The 26,432-nt window shown below is 40.4% G+C and overlaps 1 protein-coding gene and 1 non-coding gene across 2 annotated transcripts in view; both read left to right on the top strand.

The window, feature by feature from the left end:
• The first annotated feature begins 6,077 nt into the window (after positions 1–6,077).
• The window catches only part of WNK1 (WNK lysine deficient protein kinase 1), a 126,647-nt gene continuing 106,292 nt past the window's right edge, over positions 6,078–26,432 (top strand). The window contains 1 exon segment of the mRNA XM_068971973.1: positions 6,078–6,839. Coding sequence (XP_068828074.1) covers positions 6,078–6,839 — 762 coding nt within the window.
• TRNAC-ACA (transfer RNA cysteine (anticodon ACA)) lies at positions 9,522–9,594 on the top strand. The gene has a single exon. It is a non-coding gene; the product is annotated as a tRNA-Cys (tRNA).

Here is a 26,432-nt window from a genome sequence, read left to right on the forward strand (position 1 = left end):
ATTTTCTGCTTTTTGAGGTATAATTTATGTACAGTTAAAATTCACCTATTTATAAAGTGTACTGTTTAATGAGTTTTGAATGAATACAGCTCATACCTACCACCAAAATCAAGATAGAAAATATTTCCTTTACTTTAAAAGTTCCATGTTCCTTTGTAGTCAGTCCCCTTTGCTCCTTCTTACCCCTGACACAAGAATAGATCAGTTTCTATAATTTTACCTTTTCTAGATTGACATGTAAGTGAAATCAGTCACCTTTCCCATCTGACTTCTTTCAGCTAGCATCATGCTCTTGAGATTCATCCAGATTACTGTAACCATCAGTAGTTTGTTTGTATAGCATTCCAGTACATGGAAATACCAATTTATTTATCCATTCAATTACCTGTCAATAGATATTTGTTGTATTTCCAGTTTTGGGCTATCATGAATAAAATTGCTCTGAAATGTCTTTGTGTAGACACATATTTCTATTTCTCTTGGGTGGGTACCTAGCAGTGGATTTGTTGGATTATATGGTTAAGTGTATGTTCAACTTGATTACAAAGTCACACTATTTTCCATACTGGCTGTACCACTGTATGTGTGATAGATACAGATAACTTTGCATTCTCGCCACCACTTGGTATTCTCTGTCTTTTAAATTTTAGCCATTCTAGTAAGTATGTGATGATATTACAGTGTGATTTTAATTTTCACTTCATCAGTGACGATGATGCTATACATCTTTTAATGTGTTTATCTGTCATCCATTTATCTTTTTTTGGTAAAGTATCTGCTCAAATCTTTTGCACACTTTTATTGCACTGTTTATCTTAATGTTGAGTTGTAACAGTTCCCTACATATTCTGTTTACAAATATTTTTCCTGATATTTGTTTTGCAGTATTTAAGTCTGTGACCTTTTCATTTTGGTAACACTTCCTTTAAATGACAAATTGTTTAAATTTTTATAAAGTCCAGTTTAACAATTTTTCCTTTATGTGCATTTTGTGTCTTAAGAATTCTTTGCCTAACCCAAGGTCACATTGATTTTCTATGTTTTCTTTTTTTTTTCCTTGCTGCTGCTGCTAAGTCACTTCAGTCGTGTCCGACTCTGTGTGACCCCATAGACAGCAGCCCACCAGGCTCCCCCGTCCCTGGGATTCTCCCGGCAAGAACACTGGAGTGGGTTACCATTTCCTTCTCCAATGCATGAAAGTGAAAAGTGAAAGGGAAGTTGCTCAGTCGTGTCTGACTCTTCGCGACCCCATGGACCGCAGCCTACCAGGCTCCTCTGTCCATGGGATTTTCCAGGCAAGAGTACTGGAGTGGGGTGCCATTACCTTCTCCATTTTTTTTCCTTAAGTGAACTTTGATAGTTTGTGCTTCAACATACTTGTTCATCTTATTTGTCAATATATTGACATAAAGTAGTTCAGCATGTTCTCCAATTATCCTTTAAATTTCTGTAGGATTTAATATGATGGCCTCTCCTGTGGTCCTGATATTAGTCAGCTGAATCTTTTCTATTTGGGTATTGCCCAGACTTTAATATTAATACATACAGAAACGTAATTTTAAAATATAATATACGATCTAATACCTATTATTCTGCAACTTGAGTTTTTTATTTACTGTTATGTGACTACGTATCTATTTACTTTGTGCTCTTCTATGGCTGTATGGTAAAATTTATACTCTGCTTTATTTTCTTGTCAACATACATGCAGATTGTTTCATTTCTTGGTTATAGACAAAGCTCTAGTGGACCTTCTTAGAGTTATTTTTAGTGCATATGTGCAAGCAGTTCTCTAAGGTGGGTACCAAGAAGGGAGACTACTGGGTCAATGGCTATGCATACTGCACATTTTAATAAGTACGAACAAACGGCCCTCAAAAAAAGTTGTACTAACTTATGTTATCATTAGCAGCGCATGAGTTTCTCCCACCTCTGTCAACCCTTGATATTATAAATCCATAAACATTTTGCCATTTTTTTGAGGGAAAAATACATATCTTAACTTGCAGTTCCCTAGTTACTGGATTCGTGGGTTTTTTTTTTTTTCCCATATGCATTTCTTCCTGCCTCAGTTTTCTTCTCCTAATTTCTCCCCCTTTTCTATACAGTTATCTTTTTCTTTATATTTAAGGTGTTATTTATATATTTTGGCTATTAGGCTTCTGGTATACAGGTTCCAAGTTTTTCTGCCAGCTCATCCTTGTGCTTTATTGATCAGCATTGTCAATTCTAACATACTCAAATGTTTTTCTTTATGGCGCTTGGCTTGTTCTTTGAAGTCCTTTACTATCCCATGTTTCCCTATATTTCAAAAATTCTTAGAGTTCTTTAAAAGAAATTAGCTCCTTAAACTGTGTGACTATCAATTTGTAAATGGTGTGAGGTAGACATCTAATTTCTTTTTCAAAGGAATAACTAATTGTTCAAGCACTGTTTATTAACCTTTTCACACCGATCTGAAGAAGATTGCCATCTTCCTCATTTATGGACCTCCCATGCACACATTTCTGTATTCTCTCCATTATCTGTGCTTATCACAATAAGCAGATTTAATCTTATGGTTTTCCAATATGCTTGGATATGGGGCAAGTCCCACCCCCCCCTTTATTTCCTTTATAATAAAAAATGGTTTCAAAATCTGTTCTTCATTGTTTAACTGCCTGATTCTCTCTTCTTCCTTGGGTTCCAAGTGACAAAGAGGTGAAATAAGAATTACCATAGGCAAGACAAGGGAGCATGAAGAATGGAGAAAGAGAGACAAAAAAAGAGCAATTCTCTTAAGATGTTTTTTTTTTCCGCTCTACACTTCAAGATGCTACCCTATGAATATGCCAAATAAACATGAAATAAGTTTGTGTGTTCAGCCACTGTCTGAATCATAGGTGGCTTTCATTGCTGTCTAGTTACCAATGGCAGGGACCACATAAACATCAAATGGGAATGGATGGGAGCTAGAAAGAAACATGAATCAGGGTGAGAAAATAAACAGGGACTAAATGAGTAAAGAACATGGTGAGAGAAAATATAAACTTGTATTCTTATGGACCCACCTGCCAGGCAGTCCAGTCTCTGCTTAGAGCATCCACTGGGTTCTTTCTGGTAACTCTTGATGCTTTTTATATATGGATTACAGAGAGGTCGGTTCTTTACTGGACACCTGACTTTACAGAGAAAGGAAAAGAATGATTTGGGATATAATAGTAATGATTCATAGCAAATACCACTGAAAGTGGGTAGGTTTTAAAAAGGGAGCCCAACAAACAAGTGTGGTAGTAAAATATTCACGTAAACAGTTTAATCTTCAAATCTAACACTGTACCTGTTTTCCCGGTGAAGCTACCATTACACAAGTCGGAAAAGCCGTCACATGGGTTTTGAGTTAACAATTAAATTATTTACAATGAATTTAGCTGTTCCTTACTGTCGATAGGGCCTGGTGGTTGTCATGGGGCTTGTGTTCAATGCAGTGTGGCCAGAGCTTCATGGTCCAGTAAGTACGACCAGGTAGTAACAAAGGCTTTCAATGGCCGTTCACATAGAAACATCCTCATTTTTTATGTTGCCAAAACACGAACATTGTGAGTTACTGATCTCCTTTTAACTCACCAATTTATAATCAATTGTCTCATGTTTTAAAGTAGGCTATTTTCCCTAGTAAAAAGCAACAATTGCGTCAAGTTCTAAGGAGCTGCCTCAAGAAGTCCCATGTAAGAGGCATTTCTCCCCTTTGCACCAAGTTTACCAATGAAGACAAACCACTTAATACACTGTAATGATATTTACCATTACCAAAGCAAATGAGGGGATAGTCTCTAAAACAATGGAATGCGAACACTAAGACTTCAGTGGCCCCTACTGAACTGTTTTAAAATGTTCATAATCTGCTAGCTTCATGAAACCTAACAACCGCTGGCTTTAAAACAAACTTTTCTGTATACCTAAAGGGTAGCTTCTGATTAAAAACATTAAATAAAATAGTGTAACTGTTTTACGTATCAGATAAATCGCTCTGGATTGTAGAGCCAGACTTCTCTCTCTCTTAAGTGGAGCTCATGCAGCTAGCTTTGGGCATTTGCTAGGAAACGAAGCGCTAACGAATCTTCCGTCCGGCTGCTTCCAACCGCTGCTCTTCCAGTGTGGCCGCGCGGCCCGTGCGCTCCGGAGCCGGTCCGCCGGGGGCGCGGGGCCGGAGCCGGAGCTGGAGCCCGGGCGGAGCGCACGCGCGCTCGGAGCTGTTGCGCACGTTTCAGCGCTTCCCGCTCCTACCGTTGGGCTTAAGACTTTCAACCGCCGTCTGGGTCCGGCTTCCTGCTCCGTTGGGTGCCCCCTGGTGCTCATCACCTGCACCATCTTGAGTGGCGGCTGCGCGGAGCTAGGGGTCCAGGGAGCCCGAGGATGCTTTCGAGAAAGCCTCACGTCCAAAGCCGGGGTGTCGATCACACGGGCACACTCAGGCACCTCTAAAGGAAGAGGGAGGCTGTTTTCACTAAGCACCAAGAGAGACAGGAGCAGATTAAGTTTCATCTAAGTCAACTCAGCACCTTCAAGTTTGTGGTAAAAGCCGCAAAGATACGTAGACCTTGTTTCTTCTCGAACCCACCCCCTCCCGCGCGCTGTGCGCTTTTTCCGGGCGGAGTTCGCTGTGACCCTTGACTGCAGTGGGGCGGCCGGTCTCTGCGAGTCAGAGGATCTGTCCTGGGCTTGGAGCCCAGGATGCGGCCTTAAGTGCCATGGAAGGGAGCTTTCCCCCTCCCCCAGCCAATCAGTGTTATGCACAAAGTCTGTGGCCCGAGCAGAGGGGTCCGGCTCCTCCCGGCTCTCCGCCCACGCTCCGGTCGCGACACCGTATTTAAATAGGAACAGCAGCTCGTTTTCCATCCATGGCAATCTCAAGAGCTCGCTCTCGCCTCAGTACAGCATGGTGGGAGCCTCTCCCCTCTTCCTGAGTCCTTCTCCTGTTTTTCTCTTCCCTTCTTCCACAATTAATGCCTAAGTCATGCTTTTCCTAGCTAGCGCCCACTAAAGGATAAGGCTTAGCGACCCGCGGTGACGCTCCCATCCGCCTTCCAGAAGAGGCGGTTTCAAAGGGAACTACAGCTCCCGTGGGGCCTCAGGATAAGCCACCGCAGGGCATCACGGGAGTCGTAGGCGTCTTCCTGCTCTGTCCCGTTCATTCCTCGAGATGTCAACTACAAGTCCCAGAGGGTCTCGGGGCGAGACAGCCTGCGCGAGAGCCCCGCGAGCGGAGTGGGGGTGGGGCGCCCCGGGCGGCGGGGGGCGGGGCCCGAGCGGGCTGTGTGGAGGCTTCAGATTCCCGGCGCCATTTAGCGCGGAGTTTCGCCGGCGGACGCGGCTCTTCTTCCGCGGCCTCTCTGCATTCGTCTCCGTGACAGAAGGCGCCCGACCGGGTGACTGCCCTTACTTCTCCCGGCCCTCCTCGGCCCGGAGGAGCACCGGGCTCGGGCCCTCCCCCACCGGCTCTCCCTCCGTCAGCCCCCGGCCCCGGCCCGGAGAGGAAGGGGTCCGCCCGGCCCGGGGCGGGCGGTGAGGCCCGGGGCCGGGGGCCGCTCCTCCGTGTTGCGCTTCGGCTCCTCGCGTCGGGCAATGGGCGGCCTCTGAGGCCGTCTAGCAGGGCGGGGAGGAGGAGCGGCCGCCCGCCTGGCCGCGAGCCCCAGCGCGGCCTCGCCCGCCTCCGCGCCGAGCGGCAGCCGCTCGGGGGTCCAGCCCGCCCCGGGCCGCAGCGGTGGAGAGCCAGCCGCCGCCTCCTTGACTCGGTGCGGGCCGCCGCGCCGCCCCCATGACCGCGCGCCCCCGGCGCTCCAGCCCGCCCGTCCGCCGCTCGCCGCACGATGGGTGCGGGCCGTGAGGCGCCAGCCCCCGTGCCTCCGCCCCGCCGCCGCCCCCGACAAGCGCGCCTCGAGAGCCGCAGCGGCCGCCGCAGCCGGGCCCGCGGGCCCGCCTCCCGCTCGGGCCGCCGAGTCAGTGCCGAGTGAGGGGCCGTCGTCCCGCCGCCCCGGGCCGGCCCCCTTCTTCCGCGAACTCGAGCCGCCCGCCTCGCTCTCGCTCCCGTTCCCACAATGTCTGGCGGCGCCGCCGACCAGCAGAGCAGCGCGCCGGGCTCGCTGTTCCTCTCGCCGCCGGCGCCTGCCCCCAAGAATGGCTCTAGCTCGGACTCCTCGGTGGGGGAGAAACTGGGCGCCGCAGCGGCCGATGCCGCAGCCGGCCGGACGGAGGAGTACCGGCGTCGCCGCCATACCATGGACAAGGACAGCCGGGGGGCGGCCGCGACCACCACCACGGAGCACCGCTTCTTCCGCCGCAGCGTCATCTGCGACTCCAACGCTACGGCGCTGGAGCTGCCCGGCCTCCCTCTGCCGCTGCCTCAGCCCGGCGCGGCTGCCGTGGTCCCGCAGCGGAGTCCCCCGGAACCCCCGCGCGAGGAGACCCTGACCCTCGCCGCTGCCGCCCAGGTGGCCCAGCAGCCGCCCGCCGCCGCCGCCGCTCCCCTTGAGGAGCCGGTCGCCGCGGGCCCGGCCACCTCTTCGGCCCCGGGCAGCGCGGGCAGAGACCGCCAGGCTGTCCAGCCCGGCCCCGCGGGGAGCCGAGAGGAGCCTCCGTCGTCGAGAAGTGGCAGCGGCGGCGGCAGCGCCAAGGAGCCCCAGGAGGAACGGAGCCAGCAGCAGGATGACATCGAGGAGCTGGAGACCAAGGCCGTGGGCATGTCCAACGACGGCCGCTTTCTCAAGTTTGACATCGAGATCGGCAGGGGCTCCTTTAAGACGGTCTACAAGGGTCTGGACACCGAGACCACCGTGGAGGTCGCCTGGTGTGAGCTGCAGGTATACCCCACCTTCTTTCTCTTACAGTGCTGTGGGTCCCACATTTGGCTCGGCCACTTGGCGGAATTTTCCCTTTACGTGTCTTCCTCTTAACTGTTCGCTGCGAATGGGGGGAGGCCAACTTTCGAAAGAGTCACCAGGATTTGGGGTGTTGGCACAGGCGAGGCGTTAGTATTTGTAGCCAGAGATTCGCTCCTAGGGAAGGAGTGGTGAAAGTCATCCGGATACCAGCGCATTGCCTCTTCGTCATTGTTTTAGTGTCTGGCAGGAAACGAAATGAGCGGGGAAGTTTTTGAGTTCGGAAAGTACAGTCCTCTTGCCTTGTGTTCATCAGAGATCTGCAGTGATGAGCGGCTGGTGTGTTAGATGCGTGTTTCCATTCCTGAGAACAGGCTGTCTTTTTTAAATTAAGAACGACCTTGTTCACAAATGACCTTGTTTTCGACGTATCTTAGTTGGTGGTCGCACCGGCATCTAATAAACTAAAAAAGGTTTCCTTCACTGGATAGTTTGAGACTAGAAAGTTACAGTTGGGTATTTGATATCGTTCCACCTAATGATGTTTAAGCAAGTTTTTGATAACCGTGAGCAGACGTTGTTACTAAAACTAGTGTGTCTTTAGCCCACTCGCTGTTCTGTGGGTAATACAGGAGCTTATGTATGTGTGCTTTGAGGGTTGTAATGTCATTATCATTGTTTTAATCTTGTAAAAGATTTTTAAGCTAAACTTTCTCAAGGGTACAAATGAGTGACAAAGGCTTCATTTTTAACCTCTAGGAGATTTTCATGGTGTAAATAATGGTGTGTCATCCTGGTTGACAAGGATATAACGGGGTTTGAGCTACTTGTTGCTTGATCTGTAGCAGCTTGACTGAAGTTGTCTTCACCTGTGTGTGTTCACATAAGTTATTGGAAGAAGCAGAGTTGAACTGAATGAAAAAACCACTGACATTATACGTGAAAAATGCCAGTATCCATATTCTTCTGGCAAAGGAAATGAACCAAGCTGAAATAGGATATGAAAGTACCTGAGTGATCTAGGAATTTATCTATTATCCGTGAACCAATACGTTAACATTTAACCTTTTGAATGTCACCTTCCAAATGACCAAGGTCGTATCAAGTGTGAAGGAAAATTAACATGTGGAAGGAAGTAAACTTAAAAAACTGACAAGTTTTTTAGGAATATAATTTCTTAAATTTTATAGTTAGTGATACAGAACTTCTAGAGGCATTATGAAATAAAAACTACTCAATTTTGTAGTGTTTTAGAGTGGGGAAGGTGGTGGACCTTTTTTTTTAATTGTCAAATTATAACTTTATTCCTTGGTCATTCTTACTCAGAAACTTAGGTCTGATTTGTTTTGGTTTACAGGCAGAGTATTAGTTACAAGCAAACAAACACCTGTTACTTTTTTAATACCTAACTAAGGTGCTTATTGCTATTGACCCTGGATTGTGTTCTTTTATAGTTTCATATTTGAATAGGTGCTTTTTAATAATTTTTTCCCCTCAATTTGTTACCTTACTCTCAAGACTAGACCAAAATAAGTGTTGAGCACTTTATGGATTAATTTTGTTAGTTTCAATTTTTAACTTTTAAGACTTCTCAGAATGTATGTTTTTTTTTTGTCACCTGGAATCTTCAGATAGTTTATTATCTTGAAACTAATGATACGGTGGGGGGGGGAACCTCAATTTGTCTAATGTCACAATAATTTTGTCTAAGCTTCTCATTTTTTTCCTAGAACTCATGAATTTTTGATTTTTGTTCTCTAGGCATGGTCATGGTTAAACAAAAGAATATCTTCTCTCTATGTATATAACATTGCCATATTATTTTTATGCTAGTTTGGAATTTGGCTGGAGAACCAAATGAAAATGCATTGAATGGTACCCTGCTTTGGAACCTTCCTTGTATGATCCTACTTCTACAATTTTCCATTTTTGTTTTTAAAATGTGATTATTTTAGTCCCAAGATCCTTTATAGCAGTAGTTGGACAGTATTTATGATGTTTTGGCCAAAACACTTTCCTAACAACCTACTCAGTAGGTTAGTGTTTGAGTTATTGTCTTTGGATCTAAGTTAAAGGACAAGCCAAAGGATTACTAAGTCATTGGAGAAAAAATAAACTTTTTTCACTAAATGTATACTTACTACAAATTTTTCTTTAGGAAGACTGGAGAAATATTGTGTTAAGTTGCTGAGTTAAAAATGTCATGTATTAAAACTGGAAGAAATCTTAGGCTATTCTGCCCAGCTTCTTATTTGATAAATGAAGAACCTGAAGTTACAGAATAACTTACTTGTGAATGACTTGCTTGGGTTAAGGAATAAAATTAACTGATTAGGATCTAATAATTTGAGAAATGTTAAAGCATTTGTAGTCTAGTAGATGGTTAATTAGTCAGTCTCAAATGAAGCAGTTCTGTTTTTGATGTGGAAGTTACTGTCAGATTTTTGGAGAAATCTGATCTTGTAACCCTGGCAGATTCCAGACTTAGGATATGGGTAGTGATTTTATCACTTCAAATGGAGAAATAAATAGGCTTTGGGGGATGAAGGATGGGTGGGTGTGGTATGCAAGTCAAATTTGTTTCCATCAAGCCTATTTTTAGAGTCACAATATGCATAGTTATCGATTAAAACAAATACTGACTCTTAATATGTGGGTAGTACTTCCCTGGTGGCTCAGGTGGTAAAGCGTCTGTCTACAATGCAGGAGACCCAGGTTCGATCCCTGGGTCAGGAAGATCCCCTGGAGAAGGAAATGGCAATCCACTCCAGTACTATTGCCTGGAAAATCCCATGGACAGAGGAGCCTGGTAGGCTACAGTCCATGGGGTGGCAAAGAGTCGGACACGACTGAGTGACTTCACTTCACTTCGCTACTACAGGATCTTAAGTGATAACTGAGATCTATTAAGATGCGTATTTCCTTACCTGGTTTTACTAGGCAGGTGATGTACCTTAGTTTTACTTCTCTTTTGGCTTGATCAGAAAATGTTGTTACTGCTGGACTTTACAGAATTTACATTGCTTTTTTTAGGGAGAGTTTGTTTTTGTTTTAAAGAAACATAGCTTAGTTGCTCTAATAAAACATAATTATACACTGCGATTCAAGAATGATTCATTTACTTTAAGCACTTTTCTGCCCATGCTGCTTCTAAATACAGAGTTCACTCAATATATTGATAAGATTGTTTCCAGATCTGCCTGAAAGGATAAGTCAAATCATAAATTTTGATGAAACTCCAAAATACTTAGTGTGTACTTTTTTCTGGCTTTTAAGCAAGTTAAGGCTCAGGTCTCATCATGAGTATATGATACCAATGTTTTATGAAAAGTTTTTTGATGGTGTAGAAATTTGTTGTGGTTCTGTAATTAAGAAACCATAACTTATTCTTTGTTCTTAACTAATTGAACTGTTATTCCCATTTTGAATAGTGAGGATTTTTCTTACCTTTTTAAATTTGTGCCACATTCGTTGGTTTTTAGGAATCTGTACTACTAACTTTTAGTCTCAGAAACTAAATTTCAGAGAATAGTCTTCTGAGTCTTTTTGCTTTTAAATTCTCAGAGCCACTGATTTGTTGGAGTATGGGCAAAATTCAGGTAGCTCAAGGGTAGCTGCTGTGCAAATTAAAGAATGATTGGTGACTTGTTTGAAGTAATCCTTTGTCCCTTCTCAACAGGACAGAATAATAATTAAAGACAGGATAATTTTGGCTAGGTAAGAGTTAATTTAAAATATATGTAGATTTATTGTTTTAAGAAGTAACCTTGGTACAGGAGAAAGAATTATATTTAGGTTGATTTTTTTAAAAAATATAGTTCTTTGTCTTAGGGGCTTAAGTGGTTTCCATTTTTCTTAACTTTTTTCAGACCTTTAGTATCACAATTGTTTGTAGTGTAAGAACTTGCAAAGAGAGATTGTTTTTGTGTAAAACAAACTAGGAATCTATTGTTGCCTGGTGACTGAGTTCATTTCTTGACATTCAGATTCTAGTGCAAGATCCCGGTCATTTAAAGTCATCTTGGTTAATCCCTGTGGAAACATTCAACTAAAACTGGACTCTCATTTTCAGAAATCAGCTTGATTTCAGAAATCAAGTGTGTTATTTGTGTTTCCTGATAAGTTAGTATTTTAGATAAAGCTGTAAAAGCAGCAAGAATGGTTATGTTCAAATTGTAGTTTCTGAAAATGTTCATATACTGTGAAAAATTCGCAATAATTGGTTACCAGGTTTTGCTATGCCAGTTCTGTATATTTACTTATTGTTCTCATTTTGTATTTTTTTTGGTCCTGTATTAAAAATCAAGTGTGCAGGATTAGGTGAGACTTAGCATGACCTGCACTTGGATTTGGAAAAGGCACTTTTTTTCTGCAGTATAGCACAGTGATTAAGAACTAAAATGCCTGACTTTCCATTCAAATCCTGGCTCAGCTAATGACTGTGTAACCTTGGGTAAACTTCTGTGTTAGTTCCTTACCTGTAAAGTGAAATGTAATGAATGCCTATTTTACAGAGTTGTTGTGATGATTAAATGAATTAGTATATATAAAAAACTTTGACGGAGCGTGGCACATATATATTAACTGTGAGGATGCAGCATCTTTTTTTTTAGGCTACCTTTTTGAGGGTACTGATGAAAATCTTGATTTGTTTACATTTATATACTTGAATAAAGTACAGCAAAACTCCATACTGTTGCTACCATTCTTACAGGAGAAATGTTGGAATTGAACATGGCGTCATCAGTGTTTTCACATCCTTTAGCTTTACCTGTCCTCTGCCTAACTTCCTCTTGTTAATTTCATAACTTGTTGCTCCCAAATGGCAGTCTTTCTGAATGACTAGTTTCCAGAATTTGCTGAGATCTCTGCTCTTGGGATCATTCTTTCTTCACATTGATTAAAAATCATTTACATTCTTTGTCTATTCCATTAGTCTTTCAGCTCTTTGAAGACATAAGTAGATCCTCCATCTACTTTGGTAAGTATTAAATTTTTTCTGTTATTAAGTCAGAAATAGTTGGTAGATATCAGGTTTTTTTCATCCATATTCCTTGCCTTTCATTGGTCCACAGCAGATTCTCTAATCTTGTATTTTGAGATTTCACTCTGGTATAATACAACACATGTAGCAGAAACCAGCTCTGAGGCAGATAACTTGGATTCTGTGTTGCCCAATTATCTGACCCTGAGTAAGGAACGTAACTCTGTAAGACTGATTTATTAGTAACATGTCTTACTGACTTCACAGAATTGCTGAGGAGCAACTGAAATACTATGTGAAGGTAGTTTGGAAAATGTAAAGTATGATACTTCAAAGAAAAATCCATTTTGAAGGCTATTAATTATCACTTGTTACAGATTAATTATTTTAAATTTCGTAGTTAGTTGGGTTTTAGGAGCATTTTGTTCAGTTTAAGGGTTTTATTAAATCTTAAGTTGAGTTTAAGGGTTTTATTAAATCTTAAGACAGCTTTTGGACTGAAGAGCAGCTTCTGGACTGAAAAGAAATTGCCAGAAGCTTTTTCTTAAGAGTGTTTTTGTTTGGAAGAGGATTATGCCTTTGACAACTGGCAGGCTTCATTTTGTGTGTGGCTCTAAAAAGATTGGTTATTGATATGTTCTTCAGGAGAGAAGAAACTTTAGTATTTGCTTGGTTTTGTAGTTGACTTCATTGTAGACTATCTCTACCTTAATTTGTATTAATTTAGCTTTTCGAGTGGGCTTTCATAAAGAATTTAGTTTTTGATGTTCTGACTTGAGTCTTGGCATTGTAAGATTGACATATTAAATGTGCTGTGCTAAGTTAATGTGCTTAATGATTTTTAGAAAAGAATCGCCAGATAAGCTTTGTCATCACAAGCAAATATAGTTTTCTCTGAAATTTAAGAAATATTAAGAAATTAAGATTTTAAGACTAATTTAAGAAAATGTTTGGAAATCTGCTTGGTATAATCATATTCAGGTTAGTTAAGAAAGCCTGCTGTTTTTGTAGATGCTTTTTGAGCTGCTAGGTTGCAGTTTCTTAGACCCAGATGATCTGTGTTTTTGGTCATTGTGTACCTGGTGAATGGTGTTGAGTTAATCTAGCACTAATATATAAACCAAACAGTGAGAAGTGAAATGAAGTAGTGAAGCACAGCATTACTGTTGTGCACATTGTCTCCATTAGTTAATAGAAGTAAACATGTTGTTTGAGGTAATGATAGGATTCTCTTCATGGCTAATGGTTTTGAGCCAGACACCATGATGTGCAGTCACCCTCCATATCTGCGGGTTCTGCATTCACAGATTCAGCTAATTGTAGATGGAAAATATACTGGAAGAGAGAAATACCAGAAAGCTCCAAAAAGCAAAAGTTGAGTTTTCTGTACTTGTAGCAACTGTGTGTATTGCATTGTGTTTACAACTATTTATATAGCATTTACATTGTGTTAGGTATTATAAGTGCTCTGAGATGATTTAAAGTATATGGAATAAATATATAGATTAAATGCAAGTAATGCACTATTTTATAGATGGGACTTGTGGATCCGTGGATTTTGTTATCCATGGGTGGAGGCTGGGGAGCGTCCCTGGAACCAGCCCCCTGAGGACCTTGAGGGGTGACTGTATTCATCTCTGTGGATTTTCTCTCTGTTTAGATTGGTCACTCATCCTGGGTTGTGGTAGACTTAGGAAATGCAACATAACATCTCTTTAATAGGCTAAAGAGTTGGTAGACATTATTGTATTTACATGCTCTTTGAACTGTCCACACACCCTTCCCACACAAATAACTCAGCTGTAGGCAGTGGAGAGAATTTGAAGCAGAGAAGTAGATTTGCATAAAATTAATTGTGGAGAATTATTTAAGGAGTACGAATATGTAGAGTTTAGTTTTATGTTTGAGTGTGAGATTTCTAGGGCCGGAACTAAGACAATAGAGGAGTGCAGTTTAAATATTTAGTAGAGAAAATGAGCAGGGTTTATTGATGAAGTGGAATTTGGAGGAAAAATGAAGCACAGGCAAGAGGATGGGAATAGAAAATGGTACTGTCAACTGAGGGAGGGAATAGGAAAGAATGGAGGGTTGGCCTTTGAGGGGAAGGGCTGTGGAGATGCATTCAGTTACATGATGAGTGTGAGGTGCTTGTGATACCTCCAGGAGGAAGTTCAACCAGGCCCCTGGATACATTCCTGAAGCTCAAAAGAATGGGTCTGAGGTAGAAATAGAGGCTGGCTGTATTAGTCATAGCTGAAATAATGGAAGTAAATGCAGTTATCTAAGGAAAGGATATATATGAAGAGAAACAGAGGAAAAGACAGGGAAGAATAATGAGCCTAGGGCAGAGTAGCAATAATTAAAGGGTGGGCAAAGGAAAAAGGAGCCCAGGGAGACTAAACAAAACAGCAGGAGAGCAGAACAGAGAGAAGAAAATTTCCAGGAAGGAATATAGCAGAGAAGTCCAGTTAGCATAGTAGCAGTTGTGGAGCGTGGATGTTAGGAAATGTAGGAAAAAAAGTGTGGAGATAAGTATAGGCTGTTGAAATTGTTTACTGATCTTGGCTATTAAGTCATTCACAATATTCTGAATGGTACCTAAATGAGAGGGGAGGTTGCATAAGGGGGTGCGCACATAAGTATCTCTTAAGTCTCCGATAATGTCCAATAAAGTTCTTTATCCATAAAGCCTTATGTGGCTATTTAAATTTCAGTTCAGTCACTCAGTTGTGTCCGACTCTTTGTGACCCCATGAACCGCAGCATGCCAGGCCTCCCTGTCCATCACCAACTCCCAGGGTTTACCCAAACTCATGTCCACTGAGTTGGTGATGTCGTCCCCTTCTCCTCCTGCCCTCAATCTTTCCCAGCATCACGGTCTTTTCAAATGAGTCAGCTCTTTGCATCAGGTTGCCAAAGCATTGAAGTTTCAGCTTCAACATTAAATTTCAACTAATTAAAATGAAACAAAAACTTTAAACTTAATTAATTCTTCAGTTTTACTGGCCATATTTCAAGTGATCAAAGCCATGTGTGGCTACCATATTGGATGGCACATATAGAACATTTCTATCATGGAAGAAAAAATTGTGGGTTAAGTTGTGCTTTAAAAAGCAAAATAGTTTTATTGAGATACAATTCACACACAAAGAATATACAGTGTGATGCTTTTATAATTGAAGTTATACATTTAAAAAGCTGTATTCTATTAATAATAAAATAGTATTTCCTTTTTTGGAAAAGATATACAAAGGATATTACCACAAATTCACATACTCATGCAGAATTAACAATAACTAATGTTATGTCATATTCGCCTTAGATATTTGGTGATCTTACAGTTTCAGAAAAGTGGAAGATTTGCAGTGAGTTTAAAGAGTGGCTGAGGAAGAAGGGCATGGCAACCCACTCCAGTATTCTTGCCTGGGAAAATCCCAGAGGAACCTGGTAGGGTTGCAGAGAGTTGGGCATGAATGAAGTGACTGAGCACGCATGCACAAGGGAGGTTAAGAAGTAGAGACGATAAGAGTAGGCCATTTCTTTAGACAAGTTTGAACAAATATGGGGCAAGAAAGATTGGGTAAGTAGAAGGTATGATCTTGGAGAACATGGAAAGATGAGGAGGGGAAGGTCTTTAAAAGTTAAAACATTGAAATATAATAATTTGTCTGCTTTCTCTGCCTCAGATAAGAGTCTGTTCTAAGCCAGTTACTGTTTTGGTTTTGGTTATTCTTCATGGATAGTTAAGTCAATCCAAAATAGTTTTCATACTTCATATGTTGTTTGTCGACTAGTTTCTATAATACTCAATTGTTGGGCGTGATGTACTGATTGTTAAAACAGCTTGTTTCTCTCCATAGTTAGTCTCTGGCATTAATGCTGCATTTGCGTGTTCATCTGGTGATACAGACTTTATTATGGGGCATCTCTGAAATGACTGTCTTTGTGTGTCACTTGAGGAAGCAGATTTCACATGAAACTATTACAAGAAGGATTTTTAATTATTACACTATTTCTAGAATGTGGTTGAAACGGACATATCTACAACAAAAAGCCTAAATAACTTCTTTAAGCCCTTGTCTTTTTGAAGAAGTGTTCTTTGGTAATTAAATTAATTTGGCAAAGTATTAATAATTACTAATTCTTACCTAATAGGATTTTTTTTGGTGACAAGCATAGTCTTTTTGCCCATAGTATATTATTTGTAATTCTCAGAGGAACAGTACAACGCAGATTTTTAAACATTTTATATTTGAGGAAACAAACGCAGGTTTAATAACATGTTTAAGATCACATGGCATCTGAGTCCTTGTTTTTTTCCACTGCAAAATATTTCAGTTAGACTAGGAAGAAGTTTGAGTTATAGTGGAATTGAATTTTTTTGTTCTGTTTAGCAATTACAATTTGTTATTGAGCAACTTACACCTTTTATACTTTCAGTTCATGAAGTAAATTTCCATTTCAGTAGCCGTTTAACCAGTTTACGTTTGTAGATGCTATAAGGAGGGAGATGGTGTTTACGTTTGTAGATGCTATAAGGAGGGAGAATGGTGTGTTTATTAACTTCTTGGTGTATCCCAAGTTTTTAGATATTACTTACATTGTTATGATATAGAGCATCTGTTTATTTTTTATTACTTTTGTTTATTTTTAATTTTTTGGTGGCTCCCTGTGATATGCTGGATTCTAGTTTTCTAACCTCGTATCAAACCCACAGCCTTTGCAGTGGAAGTGTGGAGTCTTAAGCACTGCATCACTAGAGAAGTCCCTTGAACGTCTGTTTTAGACTTAAATCTTTGAGAAGGGATATTATTTTTAGTGGCATTGTGTATCACATTTCCACCTAATAGAGACAGATTGATGGTCACAGTGCTGGTATGTTCTTAGCCGTGCAGTCATGTCCAGCTCGTAGTCAAGAATACTGGAGTGGATTGCCATTTCCTTCTCTAGGGGATCTTTTCGACCCAGGGATTGAACCCAAATCTCTTGCTTGGTAGGTGGGTTCTTTACCACTGAGCCACCTGGGAAACCCCTATAGTGTTGGTAAGATCTGTCTGTCTGTTGAAAGCCATGAGTTCACTTTCATACCTCCAGTTCTAAAGTTCTTTCTAGCTTTCCCCTTTTCCATTTATATACACACCCTACTTCTGAGAGTGACAAACTTGGTTCTTGTTATCCTAAATGTATGTATGAATTGGCATAATCTAGAAATACACATGTGGTCTTTGTTCCTGATTCCTAATGGAGCTCCTAAAAGCCTTGAAAGTTCCAGAAGGATGGGAGTATCTTTTGTTCTAATGAGGTGACTCTTGACTGACTGGCTCAGAGATAGCTTCAGGGTAGGTGCTGGTCACCAGGAAGACCATGCCATGATTAGAGGGTTGGAGCTTTCAGCCCTTCTCCCACCCCCAACTTCTGGGAGTGGAGGAGGAGAGGAGCTGGAGATTGAGCTACTCATCAATGGCCAGTGATTTACTCAACCATGCCTAAGTAGTAAAACCTCCACAAAACCCCCTGATTAACAGAGTTTAGAGAGCTTCTGGGTTCACAACCACTTCCTGGTGCCAGGAGGGTGGTACAATGTACAGGGAGGGCATGGAAGCTGTATGACCCTCCTCAGAGGCAATACCTTGCCCTGTGTATCTCTTCTGTTTGGTGGTTCCACTCTGGCAAGTTCTCAAACCTGAGAAAGGGGTCATGGAAACCCTGGATTTATTGGTTGGTCAGAAGCGTAGGTGACAACCTGGAACTTGCAGCTAGTGTCTGAAGTGAAGGCAGTGTTGTGTGACTTAGCATTTGCGGGGGTCCCTGCTGACTCCAGGTGGTTGGTTAGTGTCAGAAATGAATTGAATCAGTAGGACACCCATTTGGTGACCAAAGAGCTAAAACATTTGTTGGTGGTGTGAAAAACACTGTACAGTTGGTGTCAGAGAGTTGAGAATAAAAGAGTTCAAGATAGCCAGTCTCTTAGCTCCTCTGGGTTGAGGTCCCTTAGGCACCCTTCTCACTCCAGCAAGGCTATTTGAAAATTAATTCACTTTCTGTCCTTCTATATTCTCTCTGCTGCTGCTTTTGGGGATATGGTACTGCTTTTTTTGTTTTTTAAAGCCTACAGTAAAACAGGTGACATAAATTGCTATGAATTTGCTTTGTAATTTAGAAGAATATTGCAGTAATCCAGGAGAATTTTTCCTTCACCCACATTCATAATCATTTCCTATAAATACAGATAATGTCTGTATTTAATTTCTACTAGGAGTTAATTACATTAATTCCTATTAGGTTGGTGCAAAAGTCATTGCAGTTTCAGACATGAATTTTAAATCATTATAACTGGGCTCAAACACATCTTTATTAATCTAAATAGGAACCATTACAATTAGCACGTTTTTGCCAGTGAGAAGTTTATTCCTGTAGCGTAAAAACAAAACAAGACCAGGAGCTGACTGTGGCTCAGATCATGAACTCCTTATTGCCAAATTCAGACTTAAATTGAAGAAAGTGGGGGAAACCACTAGACCATTCAGGTATGACCTAAATCAAATCCCTTATGATTATACAATGGAAGTGAGAAATAGATCTAAGGGACTAGATCTGATAGAGTGCCTGATGAACTATGGACCGAGGTTCATGACATTGTACAGGAGACAGGGATCAAGACCATCCCCAGGAAAAAGAAATGCAAAAAAACGAAATGGCTGTCTGAGAGGGCCTTACAAATAGCTGTGAAAAGAAGTGAAAAGCAAAGGAGAAGAGGAAAGATACCCATTTGAATGCAGAGTTCCAGAGAATAGTAAGGAGAGATAAGAAAGCCTTCCCCAGCGATCAATGCAAAGAAACAGAGGAAAATAATACAATGGGAAAGACTAGAGATCTCTTCAAGAAAATCAGAGATACCAAGGGAACATTTCATGCAAAGATGGGCTCAATAAAGGACAGAAATCGTATGAACCTAATAGAAGCAGAAGATAGTAAGAAGAGGTGGCAAGAATACACAGAATAACTATACAAAAAAGATCTTCACGACCTAGATAATCACGATGGTGTGATCATTCACCTAGAGCCAGACATCCTGGAATGTGAACTCAAGTGGGCCTTAGGAAGCATCACTACAAAGCTAGTGGAGGTGATGGAATTCCAGTTGAGCTATTTCAAAGCCTAAAAGATGATGCTGTGAAAGTGCTGCACTCAGTATGCCAGCAAGTTTGGAAACTCAGCAGTGGCCACAGGACTGGAAAAGGTCAGTTTTCATTCCAATCCCAAAGAAAGGCAATGCCAAAGAATGCTCAAACTACTGCACAATTGCACTCATCTCACACTCTAATAAAGTAATGTTCCAAGCCAGGCGTCAGCAATACATGAACTGTGAACTTGCAGAGGTTCAAGCTGGTTTTAGAAAAGGCAGAGGAACCAGAGATCAAATTGCCAACATCCATTGGATCATCAAAAAAGCAAGAGAGTTCCAGAAAAACACCTATTTCTGGTTTATTGACTATGCCAAAGCCTTTGACTGTGTGGATCACACGAAACTGGAAAATTCTGAAAGAGATAGGAATACCAGACCACCTGACTTGCCTCTTGAGAAACCTGTATGCAGGTCAGGAAGCAACAGTTAGAACTGGACATGGAACAACAGACTGGTTCCAAATAGGAAAAGGAATACGTCACGGCTGTATATTGTCACCCTGCTTATTTAACTTCTCTGCAGAGTACATCATGAGAAACGCTGGGCTGGAGGAAACATAAGCTGGATTCAAGATTGCAGGGAGAAATATCAATAATCTCAGATATGCAGATGACACCACCCTTATGGCAGAAAGCGAAGAAGAACTAAAGAGCCTCTTGATGAAAGTGAAAGAGGAGAGTGAAAAAGTTGGCTTAAAGCTCAACATATAGAAAACTAAGATCATGGCATCTGGTCCCATCACTTCATGGCAAATAGATGGGGAAACAGTGGCAGACTTTAATTTTGGGGGCTCCAAAATCACTGCAGATGGTGATTGCAGCCATGAAGTTAAAAGATGCTTACTCCTTGGAAGGAAAGTTATGACCAACCTAGACAGCATATTCAAAAGCAGAGATATTACTTTGCCAGCAAAGGTCCATCTAGCCAAGGCTATGGTTTTTCCAGTAGTCATGTATGGATGCGAGAGTTGGACTATAAAGAAAGCTGAGCACCAAAAAGTGATGCTTTTGAACTGTGGTGTTGGAGAAGACACTTGAGAGGCCCTTGGTCTGCAAGGAGATCATTGGGAGGACTGATGTTGAAGCTGAAACTCCAATACTTTGGCCACCTGATGCAAAGAGCTGACTCATTGGAAAAGACCCTGATGCTGGGAAAGATTGAGGGCAGGAGGAGAAGGGGATGACAGAGGATGAGATGGTTGGATGGCATCACCGACTCAATGGACATGAGTTTGGGTAAACTCCAGGAGTTGGTGGTGGACAGGGAGGCCTGGCGTGCTGCGGTTCACGGGGTCACAAAGAGTCGGACACGACTGAGTGACTGAACTAAACCGTAGTGTAAAAATCCAGGCTTCAGAATTCAGCTAATTCTTGGAAAGCATTTTTTGCCTCCTGCTGGTTGTGGAAGCGTTTTCCCTGAAGAAAGTTGTTGAGATGTTTGAAGAAGTGATAGTTGGTTAGCAAGAGGTCAGGTTAATATGGTGGATGGTAGCCCAGGTGATTCAACTTTTGAAGTGTTGGTTGTGCCATGTGTGGTTGGTGGTGGTGTGGAGAAGAATTAGGCCTTTTCTGTTGACCAATGTTGGCTGTAGGTGTTGCAGTTTTTGGTGCATCTCATTCATTTCCTGAGCATATGTCTCAGATGTTGTGGTTTCACTAGGAATCAGAAAGCTGTAGTGGATCGGTTGGGCAGCAGACCACCAAACAGTGACCACGACTTGTTTTTGGTGCACATTTGGCTTTGGGAAGTGGTTGGAGCTTCTTCGTCCAGCCACTGAGCTGGTCATCATCAATTGTCGTATACAATCCACTTTTTGTCACATGTCACAATCCAATCGAGAAATGGTTCATTGTTGTGTAGAATAAGAGAAGATGACACTTCAGAATGCTGACTTCATTTTCTGGTCAGCTCAGGAGGCACCCACTTACCAAGCTTTTTCATCTTTCCAATTTGCTTCAAATGCCGAATGACCATAGAATGGGTTGAGTTCTTGGGCATCTGCTCTTGTAAGAGGATCAGCTTCAATGACAGCTCTTAATTGGTCGTTGTCAACTTCCCATGGCCAGCCACTGTGCTTCTCATCTTCAGTACTCTAGTTTCCTTTGCAAAGCTTCTTAAACCACCACTGTACCGCACCTCTGTTAGCAGTTCCTGGGCCAAATGTGTTCTTGATGTGAGTTGTCTCTGCTGCTTTATGACCTGTTTTGAACTTGAGTAAGAAAATTGCTCGAATCGCTTTTTGTTTAACATCATTTCCATAGTCTAAAATAAACGGCAAGTTAAAAGTCTGTAGCAAAAAAGAGAAATGTGCATTAAAATAATGTATAACATAACCACATTTATTTAAGAATGTATTCCAATATCAAGTGGCAAATTTCAACAGTGCAAAAAATGGTGATTACGTTTGCACCAACTTAATATTTAGTGTTTTTTTCAATCTTTTTCTGATGAAAATTTAGCATCCAAATTAATATATTCTGAGTATAAAAAAGAGCTTCCCTGGTGGCTGTATATAAAAAAAGACTTATTGGATTTTAAAGACTTTATATTTTTTTTAAAGTTAAAATATTCCAATTTTAAAAAGTGATTACATATTAAAATGATAATGTTTGGGTATAGTGAGGAAATAAATATTACTTTTTTCTTCTTAAAATATGGCTACATGAAAATTTAAAATTGAAAAATTGCAGCATAGTTCACATTATATTTCTCTTGGCTACCACTGACCTAGACTGTTCTGTTAAAATGTTGTAAGAGAGCTGATGCTGCAGTAAATTAAGTTTACTGCTTCCTTTTTAAAAAAATATCTTAGCACCTTCCTTTTTGTGGTTTCTTTCATTAGCACCCTTTGCAAAGCATAATTCTTTTGCTCTTGCTGAACACAGAAATTTGGGATTTTAATGTCTTTTCTTTTTGGCTTGTGGTGCTTTTAATATCTGATTATTATGAAAATTGGCATCTTAGTTCATTAAAGTTTTATCTTGTCTTTTGTTATTTACCAACATGTCTATATCAGAAATATTTCTTGTGATCTTACTCTGAGTACTTTATTTAGTTGTTGCAAGGAGAATGTTAGAAGTCAGTTTTTCAGCAAATACCTTGAAATATTTTCTGTAAATATTTTATTTCAAATAAAATGCATGTTTGGATGTATATTGAATGTGTAAACTTGCTGCTTTATTTATATTCTTTGATAATTGATAGCCACTGTGGTTTCTTAAAGTTGTTGGCTAATTTAGTGTCCATATTCCTAGTTTAATGATATTGATAAGTAGGTCGCATTGATTTATTGGTATCTTTTGCTTATAAAAAGAGACATTATTTATGGTTCAACAACTTATTTGCATTGTTTCTCCAAAATACTTAATGTTTTGACTAACTGTTCCCATACAGTAAAGAAGGTTGAAAAGATTAGTGAAGATGTAGCTACCTGCTTTAATAAAGTTGTAAAATATTTGAGATAGCAAGACAAAGCTTTTCAAACTATGTATGGTAGTTTAATGACCATGAAAACCAGTTTTCCTTTTTGTATAAGGACGTTTTGGAAGTCACTTTTTAGAGCTACCTGTTAATTTGATTTTGACTCAGTTATCGGAATTATAAGCTTCATTGATTTCCACCATAGATTTTACAACCTTCCTTAAATCACAGACAAAAAAAGGCTTGCAAGAAAGTTTTATAAAAGTAATACATTCTCATAAAAATCGTAAATTAGAGGGCAAAGAGGAAATGTAAATTACCTGGAATGTGTCACTTCATCTACTGGTAAGCATTGTTAGGATTTCTAACAGTCTAATTTCTGTGTGTTTGATTTTTGTTTTTATAGCGGTGATCATATTGTATGGTCCTACAGTTTGCTAGTTTCATTGCATAGCAGAAACGTTTTCCTTAAACATTTGAGGTTTTTAGATCAACCAGCAAATTCTGTTCATAGTCATAATTGGTGTGTGTGTTAATGTTGCTGTTAATATACTGTTAAGGTCACATAATTTTCCTGATTTATATAGAAAAGAGCATTTCTTATGTTAAAATTTTGAAATTTTAGATTAAAAACTACTAAATATTTAGATAAAAATATTATTTGTGCACTGTTACAATTGTTTTTGATACTTTTTAACCACTGTACCTGCAGTAATGATATCAGTTTTGGAACTCATTTTAATCGTAAGTTAGCATGTAAAACACTTGAATTCTACTTGAGTATGTATTAATTTTTCTTAATTCTCAATAAGAGAAAATCAGTTAGGATGTTTGGCTCACAAATACCTACATTTAGTGACAGCTAATCTCGGAAACCGATCATTGATGGATTTGATCACTCTGAACAGAAGTTTAAAAGTCACGGTTGATACACTGCAAAGCTGATTAGTTTTTCACCTTCAGCCTTTGTCAAGAGATTAGCAGAGAGTTCATTCACAGCCTCTTATGATTTTGGGCATGGTCAGAGTATTATTTTAAATCAGGCATTTGCTTCTAGAACAGTTACTATGGTTGAGAAGTTTGTAAAAGTTGATTATTAGGGGCTTTAATAACAGTACATTGAAAGTTCTTTGAGGAAGTTTAGTTTTGTACATTGACTAAATTACAGGGGAAAAAGCCTTAGTGTGCCTTTTTTTTTTTTTTTTAATTCCTGCCTACTTCAGATAAATCTGCTTTCTTTATTTAAAGTTTTAGCAAAGTCTACTCCCGAGCTACTGTAGAGCTCTACAGAGAAGTTTTTAAAGTACAGGAAATTCTTAATGCATTTAAAGTGCACTGCTTCCTAATTGTTTTTTCCATTATACAAGTTGTGTATGCTCAAAGACATCTTAGAGGATAGGGAAAAATTGAAACTAAAATAACCCTGCCGAAATTCCATCACTAAAAAAGTAATGCTGATGTATCATTTTGGAATACTTTCCTTTTGTTTCTCCCTGCCCAAGGTGGGTTTTATATTTATTCAACAAATATCTACTGATAAATTCTTATGTGGCAGGTACTTAGTTGGCAAATAGAGGAAAAATCCTGCCCTCCTGGAACTTAGGTTCTGCTGGGGTCATAGGTGTGTGTGTGTGACCATCCTGTTCACTGGTATAATTGCTTTTGCTTCTTAGTACTGCTGCATATGCTTTTGTGATGTCAGTTTCAGAACTGACATTTTGATCCTAAGTTAGTACAACACTTGAATGACATGCTCCTTTATATTAAGCCTGGAAGGTTCTTTTGAAGGCCAAGTTACAGGGACTGTTGGGTAATAGGATCTTCTCTAGAATTTTCTGAGGCAAAGTTACCATCATTTTCTCTCCTTACCAGCTCACCTCCCAGTCAGTATAGTGAAAGTGAAGTCGCTCAGTCATACCACTCTTTGTGACCCTGTGGACTGTAGCCTACCAGGCTCCTCTGTCCATGGGATTCCGTAGGCAAGGGTACTGGAGTGGGTTGCCATTTCCTTCTCCAGGGGATCTTCCCAACCCAGGGATCGAACCCAGGTCTCCCGCATTAGAGGCAGACGCTTTAACCTCTGAGCCACCAGGGAAGCCCCAGTCAGTATAAGGGTACTGATGATGGTCTGGTGAATCCTCCTATCCCCTTCTTTCCCTCCCAACTCTACCTCCTCAAACTCCTTCTCAGTGCTTTCACCACCTCTCTTTGGGCTGTGCTTTCTCAAACAGAACCCAGTTGAAGGGGTTGTCTTCTAATTGCTGGTTCTAAAATAACACAAAAGACCTGGAGGCTAGGGACTTCAAAGGCTGGGAATTGAGGCAAAGAATTTACCTATTGCTTTGTAAACAAAACACGAATTAATATCTCAGATTTCACTGTTCAGAACTATTTTCTTAGTATTAAATTCAGAAATGGAATGACTGGTTCTGAGTATGAACATTTATGTACTTTCTACACATGGTGAGATTATTTTCCAAAAGAGATTTGGTGACCTCAGTGATACTTCACTGCCCTTATTATCATGAAACTCTCATTGCTTTATATTTTATGTCTTCAGAACTTGACTTTATTCTGTTTTCTTCATTACTTTTTAATTGTAGCAGGTCTTCCCTCCGAAGTTAGGTAACTATTTCTAATTTCTTATTTTTCTTTTCTTAGTATTAAAATTTGTTGTGTTGTTGTGGACATATTTATACTATAGTATTAAGATTAAAATTTTAATTTATACAGATTTTGACAAATTTATAGCTTCTCGTCAGTGTTTAAAATTTTACTTTTGCAATCACATTAGTGGTTATTTCCTCATTTCTATTTTCTTTCATATAGTATTTAGAGAGTAAGTTAAGGCATTACTTAATGTGATGAGTTAAATGGCACATCAGGTAATACTTTTGTGACAGTGATTTTTAATTCAGTTTGCTTTAGATTTCTGTGTTTTTATGACAAAGTTGTGTTTTCATTAGCAGTTCCTTCTAGGATCTACTTTTTATATGTTTTATATACACTCTCATTTAGTTCTTGTGACACGTAGAGATCAATCACCATTTGCAGGTGAAGAGACTGGAAATTAAATAATTGGCCCAGATCACAACTGGCAAGTGATGGAAGTGGGAGTTGAGTCCAAGTCATTCTTGTTTCTGTTTTTTTCTTTTTGTTCTTGTTTTAAAAGCCACTATGTTTCTCTTCAAATGTTATAATTACCTAGTAGTGCACATTAAAATGGATACTGTAGGTTGTCTATGTGTGACCCAAAAGCCAAATTGGTAATTTTTCAGTTTTTAACCTGGCATTTGATGTTGTGTCTTAAGTACATGAGGTCAAAGTTGAATCTCAATGTATTGTTCTTGCTTTGTATGGAATTTGTAACAGGGCAGGCGCTTTGGGAGAGAAATTACTTATTTTCCAAGGACTTCCAAAAGGCAGTAAAAGCAAATGGGATTTAGAAAAGAATATGGACTATAGAAAATTAATTGGTAATCCTGTATTTGAGAGTCGTAATTGTTGACTAGAATGCAAAGACCTAGTCATACAAAGTAGGTGCTCATTCAGAAGAAATGTGGACTGTAAAGGCTTGGATTATATGACCATAGATGGCTCAGCAGTAAAGAATTGGCTTGCCAGTGTAGGACACAAGGGCTTGATCCCTGGGTCAGGAAGATCCCCTGGAGGAGAAAGTGGCAACCCACTCCAGTATCCTTGACTGGGAAATCTCAGGCACAGAGGAACCTGACGGGCTACATAGGGTCTCAAGAGTCAGACGTGGCTGAACAACTGAGCATGCATGCGCACAAATATAACATAAACCTAGAAAAGTTGACATATTGTAACTATCATACCAGGTGAGTAATTTGTTAAAAAGTGGTTTGTTGAAATTGGAAGGAACCACTCTATGTGATTAAGGTTTAGGATTATGAATGATTAAATAATGTAGTACAGGACATACCCACTTTATAAAGAGATTAACATAACCAAACTATGGAAAA

Source organism: Capricornis sumatraensis, chromosome 4 (assembly GCF_032405125.1).
Source record: "Capricornis sumatraensis isolate serow.1 chromosome 4, serow.2, whole genome shotgun sequence".
NCBI lineage: Eukaryota > Metazoa > Chordata > Mammalia > Artiodactyla > Bovidae > Capricornis > Capricornis sumatraensis.